The 20,901-nt window shown below is 45.7% G+C and overlaps 1 protein-coding gene across 1 annotated transcript in view; it reads right to left on the reverse strand.

The window, feature by feature from the left end:
* The window catches only part of LOC311381543 (protein shisa-8-like), a gene marked incomplete at both ends in the record, with an annotated part of 87,093 nt that extends 66,751 nt beyond the window's left edge, over positions 1 to 20,342 (reverse strand). Inside the window, one exon of the mRNA XM_084488466.1 lies at positions 19,705 to 20,342. Within this exon, the coding sequence (XP_084344592.1) occupies positions 19,705 to 20,342 (638 nt within the window). The remainder of the gene's footprint in view (positions 1 to 19,704) is intronic.
* Between the last annotated feature and the right edge of the window lie 559 nt (positions 20,343 to 20,901).

A 20,901-nucleotide genomic window follows, 5' to 3' on the forward strand; every position in this document is an offset into this window, starting at 1 on the left:
TTCCCATGCCCTTTCCCTCTCTCCCCCTCCCTCTCGCCATTATCTTTACTTCTCCATCCCTTTCTTCTCCCACATTGTAGTCCACCTCATTTAATTCCATTTAATTTCCAATGACTCCCTAATTCAAGTCCATGCCTTCCTCTCCCTTTTCGTTTCTCTTCTCTTCCACACCCATTATCGTTCTCTGGCGTGCACACACACACACACACACACACACACACACACACACACACACACACACACACACACACACACACACACACACACACACACACACACACACACACACACACACACACACACACACACACACACACACAATTCATCCTCTTCTTTTTCTATCCCGTTTTTATCTCTCCATCATTTCCTATTTTAAACTATCTCTGACACACACACATGTACACAATCTCTCACTCTGTGTCTCTCTGTCTCCCTCTCTATATCTCTGTCCGTCCGTCTGTCCTCCATTTGTACCCAATTTTCTGTCGCTGGGTTACTCAGCCCCTCCCTCGCTGTTACGTGTGTTGTTTAGCTGCGCTTAGCTACACCCGTCAGCTCAGATCAGTAGCTGCAACATAACAAACTATCCTCTGATTCACCCTCTCACCCCCTCTCTTTGTCTGTCTCTCTCTTTTACACACCAACACACTCCTGTCACTCTCTCCCTCTCTCTCTCTCTGTGGCACACAACCACACCTGTCTCACTCTATGTCGCTGTCCCTGTCTCTCTCTCCTTGTCTCACTCTGTTACACACACACACACACACACACACACACACACACACACACACACACACACACACACACACACACACACACACACACACACACACACACACACACACACACACACACACACACACACGTCTTTGCTCTCTCTCCCTGTCGCTCTCCCCTTATCTCTGTTACATGCAGACACACCCCTCTCTCACTCTCTTCCCTCTCTCTCTCTCTCCCTGTCACACATAGACACACCCATCTCTAACCCTCCCTCACAGTCTTCCTCTCCATTAAACACGGACACACACACACCTCACTCACTGTCTCCCTCTATGTAACACGGACACACCCATTTCCATGTCTCCCTCTTTCTCTCTTTCCCTTTTTCATCCAAACCTGGTCTGACTCATGTGTGTGTGTGTGTGGCGTGTGCGTGTGCGTGTGCGTGTGTGTGTGTGTGTATGTGTGTGTGTGTGTGTGTGTGTGCGCGTGTGTGTGTGTGTCTTAAGATCAAGTAAATATTGAAAGTGTGTATTTCCCAGGAGAGTCCCGGTTTTCAGTGTCCACTCCCGGTATCCCTTTTTCATCCAAACCTGGTCTGACTCATGTGCGTGTGGCGTGTGCGTGTGCGTGTATGTGCGTGTGCATGTGCGTGTGTGTGTGTGTGTGTATGTGCGTCTTAAGATCAAGTAAATATTGAAAGTGTGTATTTCCCAGGAGAGTCCCGGTTTTCAGTGTCCACTCCGGGTATTCCAACAGCAACAACAATCTTGCGCAGAATAAAAAAATAAATGCAACAATGAATATCCTGCAAGAGATTCATTGTTGTATTTCTTTTTTAAAACTGCCACTCGTATCTAGGAGGCTGGGGGACATGAATGGTCTGTAATAGTTTGACTAGAAGTTACTCATCCAATCATAACGCAACGCGTTGAGATGCCAGAATGTTGTTATTAGCCATCCATCAGGCAGCACTATTAGGTGCAATTGCTGCTGGTGCTAGCTACACACTTGTGATGTGTAAATAAAATGGAGCCAAAGGTAAAAAGAAAGCTACTGTATATATACAGTATATATATATATATGTATTATGGTAGTAAACATTTGTATACAAAACCGATTTTCTGTCTGCTTCTTATTTTGTGATTCACAACCTTAAAAAAAAGTCTGAGACAAACCCTCAAACCCCCTGTGACGGATTCTGATAAATCTGCCAATTTCTGAAGGCTCATGGTTGGTAAGTATGAATGGTATAGTGTGCATGTTTTGAACCCATATGGTCTACAAAGGGGAAGCCAGCATTTGACTCAGTGAGGAGCAACATTTATGTGTGTGTACTGTGTTTGTGTGTGTGTCAGTGACTATGAGTGTCTCCTAATGTCCGTCTGTTTTTAATGAGGTCTTCAGAGCACAATCTTGGCTACTAGCCTGCAGTAATATATTTATATATTTATATATAGAAAGATCTGTGTCCCTTTTGACCTCTGTTGTGTTATCATCTTAACAAGTGGGCTTTTCTGTTATGAGTCTAAATGCATATTGTCTTTCATAGACACTTTGATAGATGTGTTGTATCCTTCAACAGTTTATTAGCGCACTGCACTCAGATTGCGATGTATGTGTGTCTTAGCTTATCCAGGCCAACACACACACACACACACACACACACACACACACACAGTCACACACACACACACACACACACACACACACACACACACACATACTTTAAGTGCATTGATTAGCAGCTTTACAACAAGGGGCTCTTCGAGATTACCTCATAAGGAGCAGGAGAGAGGAGCAGAGATGAGGAGAGAGGAAGAGAGAGGAAGAGAGAATAGCAGAGAAGAGTGGAGAGAGGAAAACAGAGGGAGAGAGAGGAGAAGGGAGGAGGGAGGAGTAAAGAAAATGAGAGATATGCAGAGAAGAGGAGAGATGAGGAAAGATAGGCAGATACATATGCAGAGAGCAGGAGAGAGTAGAGGAAAAGAGGAGAGAAAAGTAGAGGATCGGAGAAAGGACCAGAGAGGAGGAGAGAAGAGCAGAGAGGTGGAAAGAAGAGCAGAGAGGAGGAGGGAGATAGAGAAGAGGGAGGGAGGAATGAGAGTGGAGGTGGAGAGGGCCAGAGGGGTAGAGACAGAAGCGAATAGGATGGAGGAGCAGAGCTGAGAGAGGAGCAGAGAGGAGCAGAGAGGATGAGAGAAGGTGAGAGCGAAGCAGAGGAGGAGAGAGAAGGAGCAAAGAGGGGAGAAGGAACAGACAGGAGCAGAGAAGAGCAGAGTGGACCAAAGAGGAGGAGAGGAACAGAAAGGAGCAGAGAAGAACACACACACATATAAATCCCCCTCACCCCCTGGAGACATTAGCATGAGCTAAGCAGGGCGGTACACTCATCACTTAGTAAGAAAGGGAGGATGCGAGAAATAAATGATCAGAGAGTGAGAGTGGGGAGGAGAGAGAGAGAGAGAGAGAGAGAGAGAGAGAGAGAGAGAGAGAGAGAGAGAGAGAGAGAGAGAGAGAGAGAGAGCAAGAGGTTTGGATAGATAGAGCAAGGGAGAATACAATAAATAAAGAGAGGGAGAGAGATGGATGGCAAATGAGAGCGAAATAAAGTGAAATAAAATAAGAGAGAAGTAGAACGATGGATGACAAGAGAGAGGAGAAGAAGAACATAGATGGATGAGAGAGGGAGAGGGAGAGAGAGAGAGAGAGAAATACGCAGCAGAATCCCCTCACTGCCATTACATTCTTTGAATGCACATAGTGTGAAAGGCTTCGCACACACACACACACACACACACACACACACACACACACACACACACACACATAAGAAAGAATACATCAGGAAAACCAAAGGTCCTAAATCCATAAACATGAGCCTTATAACCATAGAAACCACAGACCACATAACCCACAGCCCTGTATAAAGTGTTTCCCGTGTCTCAGACCGTGTCTCCCCTGGTGAACTTAAATGAGCATTTGCTTTATTGATATAGATAGATTGTATTCTTCATTTTGGTTATTTTATTTTTGCATTTTTTTGGTGAGGGGAGCTTATTCTCTTCTGACTCAGGGCTGAATTAACAACAGAAAATATTCTTCTGAGGGCATTTTAGTCCCTCCTTGTCTGAGGGCTAAAGTAACGCAAGTCATACTTTGTCTCAGGGCAGTTTAGTGTCTTCTGGTCTGAGGGCTGGAGCCACCTAGGTCATACTTCGTGTGAGGGCAGTGAAGTCTCTCCTGGTCTCAGGGCTGACGCCACCTAAGTCATAATTTCTCTGAGGATAGTTAAGTGTCTCCTGGTCTCTGGACTGAAGTAATGAACTCATACTTCTTCTCAGAGGAGTATAGTCTCTTGGTCTCAGGGCTGAAGTAACAAGCTTGTAGTTGTTTTCCAGATTATGCCCCCAAAAGAAGAGCATTATCAAAAAGGCCCTCTTCAAATCAGAAGTTGTCCCAAAAATATAAGAAACGTACAAAACTGTAATATAATGATATTGATCATAACCTGTGAATTTTCTAATGTCTGCATATGGTGCAGTATAGCATAGTGATTTTGTTTTCCTAATTTAAATTTGAAATACAATGCGAACGTTTACTGCAACAATGAAATGATTAATGGTTAGACTTCTGAATGAGATCAAAACATTGTTAAGACATATTCAGTGACAAACTCATTGTCTTTAGCACGTGCAATTATTATCGGCCAGAAAAGATTGCAAGTTTTGAAGTTTTCACAATAAAACAACTTGTCTCTAAGACGACTATGCCGACTAATAGTGACAATACAAATACACTTGCTAAGGAAATGAAACAGCAACCAATATTTGCATTTCCAAGACATATGGAGCAGAATAAGCTAAACAACCATTTGACATGGATGGATGGAAGGTTGGATAGATGGTAATGGATCGATGGAAGGAGGGATGCATGGATGAAGGGATGGAGGGAGGGTCAGAATAATGGAGGGATGGATAAGTGGAGCAAGGGATTTAGGAATCGAAGCATGGTAGAATAGGGATGGATGGATGGATAGAAAATAAATGGAGCTTTACATTTTAACTGGATGTAAAATGTACAGAAAGAAGACTGAGAAGGCAGACTGTAGTTATCCCAGAAGAGGAGCGGATGAGGAGGTAAAAGAGTACTGACAGGTAAGCGAGTGATGGAGCAGCAAGAGGGGGAGCTGAGCTAGCAGCAGGGTCAAAGAGAAAAGGGAGTGGAGGAGGGATGGGAGGACAGATAAAACGAGTTATGATCAAAACAGATAAAAGGCAAAAGGGAGCATGAAGGGAGAGGTAGATGAAGGTAGGTGTCTGCCCTGGGCTGATCTTTCAGATTTCAGCTCCTGTGATCTTGTCTTGTCTCACTCTCTCCTCATCATTGTCTGTCTGTCCGTGTCTGCTTGTGTGTCAGCCAGTGTGTCCAAATGCAAATACAAACATTTCACTTTGTCAAACAAGACCTGAATCACCAATCGATACTTGACTCCTTTGCTGTCTGCAGACTAATCAGCTTCACTCTCCCGTTCCCTGTATTCGCTGTGCCTCGCCTCCGCCCCCCCCCCCCCCCCCCCCTCTCCCCCTCGCTCTGCGTCTTTCCTTCCTCCATCTTCATCCCTCGACCCACTCCTCTCTTATGTAAGCAGGTTTATCTGTGAATGTGAGTGAATGTGCATGTGAGTGAGTGAGTGAGTGAATGAGTGAGTTAGTGCATGTGTACGCTCTTTTCTCAAAGGGTGCCAGGATAGGAGCGTGGAACACCCTTGGGCACTGCAGACATGATGGAGAGGAGGAAGAGATATAGTATATATATATAGAGAGAGAGAGAAAGAGAGAGAGAGAGAGAGAGAGAGAGAGAGAGAGAGAGAGAGAGAGAGGTTTATGGAGGAAGGGGGTGTGGCTTTGAAAGGCCCAATGACATCAATACAGAAGACGCCCACAAAAAACGCTGGGCTAAATGCGCTCATCAGGAAGAGGGAATCATAACTCAATTTACCAGTTTACCAGTCTACCTATCAGCATCTTTAGGAGCAAGATGCCCTCACTCCACTGCTCCTTAATGGCATGAAAAAGTCCAATTTGAACAAGTTGCTTTGGATGAAAGCGTCCACTGTGAGGGACTCAATATATGTAGTAAATAATCACTCCGCTCCCAGAGAGACAAATGTGACATCGACCCAGCAGTCCACCGAAGGCACACTGGCGTACACGTGACCGCTGAGCTCTGTCCCCCGAAGCCAAGCCACCCGAGAGCCAGAAGTGTAGTTCTCGTATCGGCGCGGGGGGGGGGGGGGTCAGATAACTGTCTCCGTAGCGACGGTCTGCGTAAATACACACGGCCGGATCATACTCAGTGTCACAGGACTTGGGAGGCAAACACTGGGATTCGGTGTTGGACAAATACCTTTTGACGTTTTATATGATGCAAGGGTTATGGCAGCGCCTCCGAAAAGATGATTCAATATTTCTCTTTGAAGGGTTTTAATATTTGCAAGGGCAATATTAGGTTATGTTGTTATGTTGTGTTTTATCTTTATTCTTTTGGGTCTCACAAATGGGAATAAAGTATAAATCCATTAAACCCCATTTAGGAAACACGTATGTTAGTACAGAGACACGTCATTACGGAGTGGGTAGGAGGGGAGCTGGTTAAACAAGGTGCAGGTAGGGCAAAGGTGGAAATATAACCCGGAACCTTCTGGCAAGGGAGTCAACAATCCCAGACGCTGGATTACCCCGCTCGTTCATCGCCAAGGTCACTGAGAGTGGATGGCATTCTGCCGCGGTGCAGGCGTACGGCCGTGCACATGGCAAAGCCACAGCTACGCCGTGCTTTGAACGCATTTCATTTCCATATGCTCTGCCTTTGCAGGCACGCCATGGCATGCATGCAAATTAAAACGTCCATGGATTTTTCCCAGCCTCTGTGGGTGTTTATTTTCTTTACAGTTAATACCTCACATCCCCGCCTCCGGGGGAGGCGCCGGCGGGGCGAGGCGACATGGGGCGCTTGTCAGAAGCTGTTAGCAGCGTGAGGCGTCTGGCTCAAGGGCACTCCGCCTACAGTGTCCTTGAGGACGGTAACCGGGCGCCGTCCAATCGGAGCACGGCGCTCTGACAGGGCGCCTCCGCCGTGAAGTGTTTTTACACACGATGGAACGAAGATGGCTCTGCCCCCAAAAAAAACAAAACATCTGTTGACGGGCTCGCTAGACGGCGGATCTCGCTTTTGAAAAGTTGAATGAGTGAATGTTGAAATGAGCTTTTATGCCCATCAAAGACCACAGCCTCATGAACAGCACACACTCGCACCGCACAAGCTGAAAACCATGTATGATTGACATGAGGGAATGAAAGACGGAAGGGATGAAGGAAGGAAGGAAGGGAGGAAGGGAGAGAGAGGGAGGAAAGGAAGGGATGCAAAAAAGAAGTAAGACAGAAAAGATGGAAGGAGGAATTTAAATAGGAAGGAAAAGGGAAAACAAGCCAAGGAAGGAAGGTAGGCAGCAAGGAAAGAAGGCAGAATGGAAGGAAGCCAGAAAGGAAGGTTGGAAGAAAGCTAAGAAGCCAGAAGGGAAGAAAGACAGAATGGTACGAAGGAAGGCAAGGCAAGGCAACTTCATTTATATTTATATACTGTATATAAGTAAAAGAAAACATATGCAAAGTTAAAAAATGCATTGTCTTGTATTAACAGTCTCCCTGGTATCAGATCATGTATTAAGAGTAAAAAAAACACAAAAAATATATAGAAAATAAAGGCAAAGTAAAAAAAAGCATTTTAGAAAGTGCCAATGTATTAAAGATTTAGCAGAAAGCTAAAGCAAACATAAAAGTCTTCAGTCTTGAAGGGAAGACAGAACAGTACGAAGGATGGAGGTCAGAATGGAAGGAAGGAAGGAAGGAAGAGAGAAATCAAACTAAGAAAGGCACTTTCTTAGTTTGATTTCAAAAATAAAAACAAAGAAAAACACACACACATCGGTCCATAAAGTGAGGAGGAGGAGGAGAACGGGTGTGTTGGGTGTATATTGTGTCATCATTACCCCCATTTGGCAGTAAAAAGATCATAGATGATTCTTCTCCCCCCTCTCCTCTTTTTGCCGCCACTTTCCATTCCTCTGTTATTTCAAGCAGCGCCCTCGGGGAGTATTGTATTGTTTTCAAACTCGCTCAAGGACAACAAGTATTCCCATCCTGATCCACCCCTCTTCACACGACTTAGCTCTGTTTAGCCGTGGTTCCGTCTGTATCCCGTTCTGACTGTCTGACACATCTTCTGTCTCTTCTGATCCTTTCCTTGCTTCAGAAAACTTCTCCATGGCATTTCGCTCTTTCTATCTTTCTTTCCTTCCCTCTTATCTGGAACTATGGAGAGTATCTAATACAGAGCAAAGTTGTCCTACTTCAGAAAACATATCTGTCTCTCGCTGGTCTTTCTTTATTTATTCAAGCTTGTCTTTCTACAAACTCTTCTGACCATAGCTACTATTTTATTTTGTACTTTTTTATATATGCTTTCTATATATATACATACATACTCTATAGCTCTTTATTTCATTCATCCCATCTTTCCCTTTTTCTTCATTCTATCCCTCTCCCCTCCCTTCTCCTTTAATCTCAGACCTCCGTCCGTCTTTACTTCGCTCCCTCCTGTCTCGTAAGCCCCGCCCCCCCCCCTGCTGTGACAGACAGGGGTGTCAGGCGTTCCTCAGCAGGAGCTCCCAGCGTTGTATCACTCTGACATTGGAACATTGATATGCCGACAGTATAATTAGAGCACACATATCGACTGTCTCACTGCCAGAGAGAGAGAGAGAGAGAGTGAGAGCTGTACATAAGCTCTCTCGGCCGCATATTAAAACATAACACGCAGGGATGTTTGAATGTGATTTCACATAGTCGTTCAGACCGTCAGTATTATATCAGTGGGAGAGCAGTCAGATCGTAGACTTGACATCCACTCAAAATAAGTACTGTGGTGATGTTATAATAAATCAGCCTTAGGACCTGTTGTTAAAGAGTGTTGCTAGTTAAGTGTGTTAAGATGGTTTTCTAAGACCCCAAGTTAATTGTTGAAATTGTCGTATGTACGTGAGGTGTTACACAGCCGTGCTTTTTGTTCATCAAGCGCACTCTGACATTTGGCAATTTGGCAAGCTAATAACATCTATTCTATTCCGAACAAGTGTGTTGCAACTCTACATCTCCGCTGTATCTTTGTTTTGTCAAACACAAGCAAGTGCATACAAACAGCACTGGATAGTGAGTATTCTCCAACACTTATGGTTTGCAAGGTTTTGAACATGGATTGAATTTCATCAAAATGGTTGCTTGGCTATTTTTGGGAACTGACAACAGATATAATCATAACAGATATAATCCCACTTCTAACACTTATGCTATCTTAGCTAGCTCTTTACTAACTTACTAACACTACCAGCTTTGAAAACATTTGCACTACTACAACTGCTGGTTTACCAAATCATTTTCACTCCCTACAGTGCTTGTTTACCGTGCAAAACTGCGGTTTAGCTGTGCCAGAGTTTAACCATCACTTTTTAATAGTTTCACGATTAAGTGGATCTAGCAGCTGCCAAGTTCCAGTGTGACCCAAACCTTGGAGCTCTGCCACTGGCACTGTAAAAGAGCCATCTTGCATCCTCCATTTTGATTAGATAAGAGATTAAGATCAAACATCAAAAAACAACTGTAGTTCCATTCCCGGAACCCCCCAACACACACATGGCTTGTGATGAAGATCTCTGGCTGATAAAAGCAGATGCTTCAATTTATCCTCCATTTGCCTAATGCAGTTTATAAATACTCATAACGTATCTATACATTCATTCAGCCATAGACACATGGATGAGGGAGGTGGTGGTGGAGGTGGTGATGGGATGGTGGAGCAGTAGAAGGAGGTAGTTAGGGTGGTGGGCGTGGATGGTGATGGAGGGGGTGGTGGTGGTGGGGTCAGTTTTAGTAATGAAGGAGGAGGCCGTTTTGGTGTTCATGGAGGTAGTGGTGATGGTGGTGGCGTTGGTGGTTGTGGCGGTAGGGATGGATGGTGATGGAGGGGGTGGTGGTGGTGGGGTCAGTTTTAGTAATGAAGGAGGAGGCCGTTTTGGTGTCCATGGAGGTAGTGGTGATGGTGGTGGCGTTGGTGGTTGTGGCGGTAGGGATGGATGGTGATGGAGGGGGTGGTGGTGGTGGGGTCAGTTTTAGTAATGAAGGGAGGAGGCATTTTTGGTGTCCATGGAGGTAGTGGTGATGGTGGTGGCATTGGTGGTTGTGGTGGTAGGGATGGATGGTGATGGAGGGGGTGGTGGTGGTGGGGTCAGTTTTAGTAATGAAGGGAGGAGGCATTTTTGGTGTCCATGGAGGTAGTGGTGATGGTGGTGGCGTTGGTGGTTGTGGTGGTAGGGATGGATGGTGATGGAGGGGGTGGTGGTGGTGGGGTCAGTTTTAGTAATGAAGGGAGGAAGCCGCTTTGGTGTTCATGGAGGTAGTGGTGATGGTGGTGGCGTTGGTGGTTGTGGCGGTAGGGATGGATGGTGATGGCGGGGGGGTGGTGGTGGGGGTGGTGGCACTCGCTGCTTTGCTCGCTCCAACAAACACTACCATGTTAGCAGTTGATTTTCTGTCAGGGTGACTTGGGAACGACGTCAATCCACAAGCAGCACGGCCACCGTTGCCGGGACCACCAGAGTGAAAATAGAAATCGTCTCAGACACCATGTTCCCAAACTCAAAATGCACCCAGCACACACAAAAACACACACCTTCCCCCTTCACAAACACACACACACACACCCACACACATACAAACACATGCAATACTTGTTTTTGCACTTATCTACACATGAGACAGATTATAATGTGTCACTGAGGAACTTACTTAATATATTAAACCATTACTTCATTTAATTACCATCCACCTATAAGCTTATTTGAATCCAAGCCAAGCCCTAATTTGTTAATGTTCATTAGCTAATGTTGTACCCTACCAGAACCAATTAGTTAAACCGGTTCTCAAATCATTACAAAACCCTTCCCCAAAACCATAACAACCACATGTCTCGATGTGGATTAAGTTTACCTAACCGTGTCTACCAAACACGAATCTTCTTGAACCAGATCTCATGTTTTTAGCACTATGGTTCTTTCAAAAATACTTTGTCAAAACCTTTACAACACAATTCTGATCTGAATAATGATCTCCACAATACGCTCCTCTGTTCATTAAAAGCATTTCAAACAGAAAAAAGTCTTCCACAAAAACAAAAGATAAAAACAGAAAAATAGTATCCCGAGAAGACATCAAAATGATAGAGAGAAGGGGGTGATGGAGGAGAGGAAACAACAGCAGAAGCAGCCTTAAGACGTGGAGAGTGGGAGGAGACCAGAAATATGGAGAGGTTGAGGGGATGGCAGCTCCCTGTGTCTGTGCGTGTGTGTGTGTGTGTGTGTGTGTGTGTGTGTGTGTGTGTGTGTGTGTGTGTGTGTGTGTGTGTGTGTGTGTGTGTGTGTGTGTGTGTGTGTGTGTGTGTGTGCGCGCCCACAGAGACTGCAGCAACAGTTGAGCAGAGGGACTTTGGGGTCTGCAGTGATTTGTCTCTCAGTACGACTGCTGCACTGGGGCGTGGTGCAGAGTTACAATCATCCACCCCTGGAACACATTGAACACACTGACGCACACACACAAGCACACACACACACACACACACAATGTACCTTTACATTACCTTAACATACAAACCTCTTTGGAGACGATGGACACACACTGAATTCTCCATACATCTACATATTTATCTACCCATCCATCCATCCAGCGAACTGTCTGTCTATCATCCAACAATACATCCACCTGTCTGTCTGTCTGTCTGTCAGTCTATCCATCGAAATCTCAATTTTTGGTATGTAAAAGTACCACAAAAGGTTATTGTTCACTGTTTATCTTTAGAACATGGCAAAAGCACGTTCCGTAGGTGACTTTTGCATGATGTTGCGAGGAGACAAGATATGGTTTCCGTATTATTTACACCTGAGCAAGTAGATGCATAGAGTGAATTTTGATAAACTGTGTCTACAGTAAGTGCATGGGTAGAACGAGTCTGTTTTAGCAGATACCATTCTGGATGCAACAGGGATGTAGTGCTTGCATGATTTCTCAATTAATCCACTTCAGAGCCGGTATTGCTCTCTCATGCAAAATATTAAGTGGATACAAATGGGCGCGCACAAACACACACACACACACACACACACACACACTCACGCACACGTACAAACACGCAGACACACACACACAATATAGCGATATATATGCTTCCATCTCTAATTATTGATCTGTTGTATATTTATCCAATATATATCAACATATCTATCTTACTATCCGTCAATCCCCTATTCATCTAACTTTGTCAGTGTTTATAAAGGTTTATTTGTCCAAATTAGTGTTTTAAGCAAAACAAAGCAAGCAAAACCTTTGCTAAACATAGTAATATCATTTTCGGAATAACACTCCTAAACTCCAAACAGCCAAAGAAGGGAAAGAAGGACATGGGTCTAGTTATTCCAGATGGCTACATAACTATATCACACAGTCTGTTCGTTTCACTCAATTTAGTAATTTCCCCTCATTTTCCCTCGTACAAAACTGCACACCGGCACAATTCTCAGGATGAATTTTGGCGAATCGCCATGACGAAATGGTGAGTGTAAAAAAGGATCTTGGATTATCACATTAATTCAATGTAATGCTCCTCTCGCTCTCCATTCCTACCTTTTTACGCATCGCTCGTCGATTCCCCTCCTTTGTCTGGTTTCTTCGCTGTCTTCTATAAAGGGCAATAAGCAGCCTTCATAAAATACCTAAACAATATTTGCTTATTCATTTCAGTTGGCTGCTTTCAATTGGAAAGTTTCCTGGTGGGGTGCTTTTTATATGTTGCTTTTGTGTCTTTTTATTGCTGGACTGCTGACAACAAAGTGTTCATTTCATGGAGTTCGGCTAGGGCAAGTAAGTAGCCTACTTGACATTAAAAAGAAGGAAGTTGAGAAAGACTAGTTTTAAAAACAGCGTGAAGCTAGCGCTAATGCGCGGCACCAAACAGTGACGATACTAAAGATAGAGGTGCTGACTGCAGCGAAGAGCTGGAGCCGGATATGCTCAGAGGAGGTTTAAGATCTTTGGATCCTTAAAGAGACACCGCTTCCTACCCACAACTCACAAGGTCACATTGTTTCCATCAAAATCCGTTGGCCTTGGATGCCTTCATTAGAAAATAACGGGAGGGTTGTGATGTATTTGGAAGTTTAAGCACGGGGATATGATGTAGCTGTAGCCCGTTGGTGGTTAAACATTAGTCTTATAGAGCTACACACACACACACACACACACACACACACACACACACACACACAGTACACACACACACACACATAAATGTCCTACACACACACACACATTGTCCTTCGTTTTCACAACACCAAATCCCATAAAAATGCCACTTTTAGCAGCACAAGTCCAAACACCGGTGCCAACTCGTCATTATCTGGTGGCTCTAAACTGTCAACAGCAGTGTAATAAACGTTCAAAATGCCACGCCGGCTGCACAATAAAGGCACATGGAGAGCGCTGCTGATGAGAAACAATACAGTGGAGGGCCAAAATGGCCGACATAAATGTCTGTTTGGATCTCCCACAGGGTCGCTTAATAGCCAGTGTCCTTGATCACAATCCCTCTGCGAATGGAATAACTTATCCAGAGTGGGCTGAATAATAACAAGCTTTTCTGTTGCGCACATACACTATGTGTGTGTGTGTGTGTGTGTGTGTGTGTGTGTGTGGAGTGTGTGTGATGTGTGGAGTGTGTGCGATGTGTCTTGGTGGAGATCTAACAAGGTTAACTGATTGAGGTCAAGGCAGGAGTGTGTGTGTCCACCATTACCGAGGAAAACAGTAGACGTAAGCATTTTACACAGTTAGCGGTGAAGCAACGCGTCGCTAATCGATTCTCTAAAACAAAACAAACACCTGATCTACAGTATCATGCACTGCCAAAAACAAACAACCAACGGCATCATTCCATTTAGAATTCCCAGTGAAACAAATGTATTAAAAGGAAAGATGTATCACTAATTTGCGCAAGCTAAAAACCAAATGCGGGCAAAACAAAACACTTGGGAGTGTGTGACTGTATATTAGCTTTGTGTGCGTGTGCGTGTGTCTTTGTCACATTTCTCTCTTCACGCTATGCATTTCACCAGTGTTGACGTTTTTTCAAACAAATCTCAGGCTTCATGGTTGTGCTACTGTGTTAATTTGTCGGGCATATACACACACACACACACACACACACACACACACACACACACACACACACACACACACACACACACACACACACACACACACACACACACACACACACACACACACAAATGTATGTGCACCAGTGTGAACGCAAAGGGCTCCTACTCTGAAATGTATACAGGCCAAGCGAGGTTTTGAAGCATGTGTGTAAATGAATATGCTAAACCATTCTACGAGAGTGCTGTCTTTGTTCTCTTTGGAACAGCAAGGCTGAATTCTTAATCACTCCCAACTAGGACGTATTGCCACAAACCCTTTTCATACAATCCAGAAAGGCTACTTTGTTCTGTCAAGGCTATCCGAAGATAAACATGGCATCTCTCCTGATTTTGATCTCAGTTCTTCCAGAGTTACTTACACTGCCTTATAATCTGTAGGGGTTAGTTCCCTTCATATTCAAATTTGGTTGTAAAACTGTGAACTTGTGCTTTTGAAATTAAGATATAACTAAACGTTTGTGAAAAAATTAAGGTATAACAGAGTTCATAACAATCATCGCACCATTTTCTTTTTTAATCAACGTGTGATAGTGCCGTGTTCATTCAAAACAACGATCCAATCACAACGTGCCTCACATTAAATTTGGTTGGTGGAACCAATCAATAACCCCGGTTTCCACAACATGTCCAAAAGCAGATCTAACCCAGCACAACAGGCCTGCATTCATTCTTATCGACCACATTCCTTCCCAAACCAAACGCCATCCTCTTGTGAACCAAGATGGATTCCAGCGTTTAGAATCTAGTGGAGTTTCAAAATAAGAACCTGATGTTATGTATTACAGGGATGTCACACAGGGATGTGGTCATTGGCATGCAGACTGCGAGAGATGCAGTGGTTGTGATCGTTTGATATTAGGATAGTCCCTCCTGATTCACAGCGATCAATAAGTTGATCGCGTTGCCCTCTCTTTCTGATGGCTCTCAGGTCAGAACTGTAAACAAGCATGCATACACATACACACCCACAGACAAACACACATAATAATAGCCGTTTAGGACTGTAATTGTGATGGCTGCATAGATAAAGTCATTTTGACAAGAGGAAAACAAAGCAAGGATGTCTCAACACACTGCAGGCCGATATTACAGTGTTTTATTGTGCTTTCATTCTTTTGAGCTACATGTGATTCAATTTCTTTGTGATCATCCATCAGACACTTTATACAAAGTAACGTAAATTGAATACAGATCGAGGTCCAGGGTTAGAGGGTTAGGCAGTACCCCAGGTTCAGAAAAGGTTTCAGGGTTGAAAGACTTTAGCTATTAATATGGTACCGCTATATTCCAATATATACTCCTATACAGTATATACCAATAAGTCATCTAGCTTTAATCAAAAGCAACTCACAGTGAATCCAGATCCAGGTCATTACAGAGGAGGTAGGGGGAGGGGCATCTCACTCATTGGTCCCCATGAGTGAGATGATACAACCCAAAATCAGAACCTTTGGCTGGGATTCGATCACCATAGCCGTTCACTATCCTGACCTGGTAACCTTATGTTGCCGTACTGAGATGCAGCTATAAACATGATAAACAGGCCTTGGTGGGAGGATCCAAAGCCTGATTTCTCCAAGGGGAGACAGCCTGGCCGACGATCCGTCCAGACTTCCACAGAGAATCCCTCAGTAGAACAAGAACAACTCCTCTCTCTGGGCCCTCTATTCCCCGTGCCATCACTCAGTTTTATTAGTTTGCCCTCCGTTCCTCTCTCTCCTTCCATCCCCCTCTCATTCCATCCCTCTATCCTTCATCCCTCCATCTCCCCTTTATCCTCCCACCTACGTCCATCCCCTCACTCTATTTATCTCCCACGTCCACATCGGTCACTTCCCTCTCTAACTCTCTATCTGTCCTTCCCAGCTCTTGGATGGATTGTCCTCAAAGCCAGCTCTCTCTATCTTCAGACCCGGTCGATGCCGAGGTCAGGTCGGCTCCGGTCGCCCCCTATTGTCTCTTTATTTCTCTCTTTATCTCCCAAATCTCTCTCTCGCTCTCTCTCTGGCTGTCCCCAAGTGGCTCATTCTGTACCTCGCGCTGAAGTAATAAACTTCCTTTGGCGCGTTATGACGTTATCTCTTTACACAACAGTTCCCTGACCCCGCCTCCTCTTCCTCCTCCACCACCTCCTGTCTGGACGCCACTCTGTCGCTCTTTATCTCCTCCTGCCCTCTGTCCCACCCTTTTGTAGCAATTATCTCTCTCTCTCTTGTAACACACTCTTTCTCACTATCTCTCTCTCTCTTGTAACACACTCTTTCTCACTATCTCTCTCTCTCTTGTAACACACTCTTTCTCACTATCTCTCTCTCTCTTGTAACACACTCTTTCTCACTATCTCTCTCTCTCTTGTAACACACTCTTTCTCACTATCTCTCTCTCTCTTGTAACACACTCTTTCTCTCTCTCTCTCTCTCTCATACACTAGATTCTGCTGCAGGCATTCAAGTAGACCTCCTCTGTTCAACAGCGGTGGCGGCGGTCGGGGTTGGGTTGTAGCGGGGTGAGAAAGAGTGGTTACTAGTGGGAGGGTGAGAGCAGAGGGGCGGTGGGCTGTAGATGACCCCTGTCCTCTGCGTTTTCCTTTGATGGGGAAGAGGGGGGAAAATCCGGCCTGATCCTCAGTTACGGATCAAAACGCTTTTAATTGCCTGTGCTCAAGGACACTATAGGGGAGGGGAAGAGCTAGGTGTGTGTGTGTGTGTGTGTGTGTGTGTGTTCATCTGTCTGTATTGTCTGTGTGTGCACTTGTACTGTAAAATGAACATGTACACCACTTTGGTGCAAACCTGGTTTGTTTTTTAAGGCGCTTCATGAGTAACTTGTCAACTTGAGACTTGTCGTTGGCCCGACGCTAAAGATGAGATCCTGGTCGTCTTGAGATCACATGGCCCTTATCAAAGGAGTGGCTCATCTCCAGAGGTTTCTGAAGCTGTGGCGGCTGTGGAGTGTGGGCGGTTGACGGGTGGCTTAAGCACCCTCAACCGCACACTCCACAGCGGACATCTCAACATGGTGAAGCTATCCCTCAGTGGTGTCACAGCCTGCACAGACTCATTCCTGATCTACGTCAATATTGAGTCTCCTTCCCGGCACACACACACACAAACACACACACACACACACCATCCACTGATGCCAACTTGCTCCCTCGTGGGGGAGCAAGGAGATCCAGAGCCAGCAGATTTACTGAAACACTCAACAGCCCCGCCCTCCCACCCCCACCCTGGCCCTCATCGTCCAGGCCTGTATCACCCAGCAGGCCTCTCTCTCTCTCGCTCTCCCTCTCTCTCTCTCTCTCTCTCAATCACTGCCTCTCTCACTCTTCACCACTTACTCACCTCACTTTCTCCCACAACCACTCTCATTTTCTCCTCTCTCCCCCACTCTCTCTCTCTCACACTCTCCCCCCCCCCCCCCCAAACACACACACACACACACGCATGCACGCACGCACGCACACACGCACGCACACACGCACACACACACACACACACACACACACACACACACACACACCACTAGAATTAGCCATTAGCCTGCTCCACTCAGCTCCACTCAATATTTCCATGTTTATGAAGTACAGACATAAATACAAATTAAAACATGAAAGCTCTTTGTGTGGTCGATGGAACACCATGGTTACAGGTAGAGCCTGAAGCCGGAGGGGAGGGGCTGGCTATCAGCCATCCGTCTCTCCTTCCTTCCATCTTTTCCACCTCCCATTCTTCCCTCCTTTAATCTCTCACCCTATTTTCTTTTTTCTTACTTCTCCTCACTCCGTCCATCCAGACTCTGTCTCTTGCTGTTGAGCCATACATCCCTCTCTCCTTCCTTCCTTCCACCTCACCCATCTCCCTCTTTTCCCTTCACCTCACCCAGTCCTTCACCTTTTCATCCCTCTCTATCTCCTTCTATCTCTCCTTCTTTCATTGCTCTCCCCCTCTTTTCACCCCTCTGTTCTCTCCTCACATCGTCCTTCCAAACTTCCTGTTGGCCCTCTTTCTGCCCACACTGGCCATCTCTTCTTCCATCCCTACCTCTCTGTCCTACCATCCTTCTACCGCTTCCTCCCTCCTTCCTTCCCTGCCTCCAGCCCTCCTTCCATACCTATCTCTCCTTCCGTTCATCCCTGCCTCCAGCCCTCCTTCCATACCTATCTCTCCTTCCGTTCATCCCTGCCTCCATCCCTCCTTCCATACCTATCTCTCCTTCCATTCCTCCCTGCCTCCATCCCCTTCCTTCCCTGCATCCATACCTACCTTTCCTTCCATTCCTCCCTCTATCCATCCTGATTAGCTAGTCGCCCACACCTCCTCCTCCTCCTCCTCTTCTCTCCTTAACCTCCATCCATCTGCTCCCGGACGGTCCCCCCCTGCTTACCTTCCTGTATACCTACGTCCTTACGTCAGTTACCCGGGGACCTTGTCTAGAGAACCCTCCACACCCGTCATCCCCTCAGCATGATCCGCCTTCTTGATTTATTACCTCATTGCCGTCCTGCTACTCCCCCTACCCCTCCCCCCAAATGAGCATACACATGAATGCATAGCTTGGCGCAAGGAGGGAATGCTAATAAGCACACACACGCACAATCACCAAAGGTAAACAAAGTGTGTAAAAAGCGTGGGTATCACTACACACTACACACACTATATTCCTGTGGGTATCAGGCACACTATATTCCTGCCACTGCCACTGTTTGTTCTTCATTTGTCATTGCCTTTAAGGGAAAACATTCATTTTAAATTCAAAAAATAAATCAAAGTCATATTTTTCTGCACTTGGGGTAAGACAGTACACAATTTACTGTCTTACACAATTCAGTGATTGCAAGTAAGTGAGTGAAGGCCAACGAATCTCATTACAAAAACCTCCACATCCCAAGTTATCATCAGAAGCAGCACTAACTGCATGAATGAGCATTGTCCATTCACCCGTCCATAAATCAATCTAACCATCCTCATATATCCATCCATATAGCCACCCATATATCCATCTAACCATCCATATATCTATATGTCCATCCATATATCCATCTAACCATCCATATATCTATATGTCCATCCATATATCCATCTAACTATCCATATATCAATCCTTGTATCAATCTATCCAACCATATATCTATATGTCCATCCGTATATCCATCTAACCATCCATATATCTATATGTCCATCCGTATATCCATCTAACCATCCATATATCTATATGTCCATCCGTATATCCATCTAACCATCCATATATCTATATGTCCATATAGATATATACATCTAACCATCTATATAACCATCTAACCATCCATATATCAATCTAACGATCCATATGTCCATCCATATATCAATCCAACCATCAATATATCCATACATTTATCCATCTAACCATCCATATATCCATATATATATATATATATATATATATTTTCATATATCTATGCATTTCTCCATCTAACCATCCATATATCCATATATCTATCCATATATCCATCTTACCATCAATATACCCATCCATATATCAATCAAACCATCCATATATCCATCCAACCATCTAACCATCCGTTTAACCATCCACCTGTCTCCCATCCCTCCCCCCCGGCTCACCTGGAGTTGGTCATGTCGGTCTGCCCGCCCTGGCTCTTCTCCAGGCCCAGCTTGGTGAAGATGCCCACCAGCACCATGATGGCCACCACGCCGCAGATGATGTACACGATCATGTGGGTGCGGTCGCGGTCGGGCTCCTCCTGGACCTCGGTGACGGGCGCCGCCGGCTTGCCCGTGTTGGCCCAGACGGGCGTGTCGTAGTTGGAGCAGGACGTCTGGTCCAGGCTGTGTATGCGGAACTGGCAGCAGAAGCGGTAGAAGCAGGAGCCGCAGCAGAACATGTAGATGCCGGCGTTGCAGTTGAAGGGCGGGTCCCACTGGCCCATGACGTCGAAGTAGCCCCAGCAGCGGCTGCCGATGGACGGCACCGAGGTGTCCTCCGACCCGGCGGCCGCCGCCGCCGCCGCCGCCGTGGGCTTGGCCAGCGCCGCTTCCCCGGCGGCCGAGGGCGCCGCCGTCGTCGTCTGGTTGCCGCCGGCGCCGGCGCCCGGGCTGGGGGCCTGCGCGGAGACCAGCCCCGACGGCCCAGAGTTCCACCCGCCCTGCAGCGTGAGCCCCAAGAGGATCGCCACGGCGACGCTCAGAATGAAGGAGTGCGGCGGCGGCGGCCGCGAGGAGGAGGAGGAGGAGGCGGCCATCTTGATTCGATTCGATCTCGCAAGCAAAAAAACGGTTCACTCTTGCAGCGGGTGGGACGTAGGCCCGGGTACAATCACGGCAGCAGGGGGGGAAGAAGGATGAAACAAAATGGATGTACTCTTCAAGGCCATAAAATGCACCCAGATTATTATTTTTTTTTTTCAAAAATTAGAATACATTTCCAAAGAGACTGAAAAACCCTTGGTGGGGAAAAAAGCGAAGCTCTTGCATGGCCTCGACTCACGGCCAGTGCCTATAAAAGGGAATAGAACATAAAAAAACAATCAAGATAATTCAATTACGACGTCTGTGTTATCAGAGCCCCCTGTGAGCGGTGTAGCTGTTAGCAGACAGTCAAGTAAGTATGTGGGGGATGTTTGTGGTAGCTTCTTGACTTGTATTTCAACGTTCGCCTCACCTGAGCAAATGAGTCCCTTGTGGGAAGTAACCGTCATGCACACAGGATGGTGGCTGTGTGGTTTGTTTGTGGTGAATGTTGGTGTGTGTGTGTGTGTGTGTGTGTGTGTGTGTGTGTGTGTGTGTGTGTGTGTGTGTGTG

Source organism: Micromesistius poutassou (genome assembly GCF_964030765.1).
Source record: "Micromesistius poutassou genome assembly, chromosome: 1".
NCBI lineage: Eukaryota > Metazoa > Chordata > Actinopteri > Gadiformes > Gadidae > Micromesistius > Micromesistius poutassou.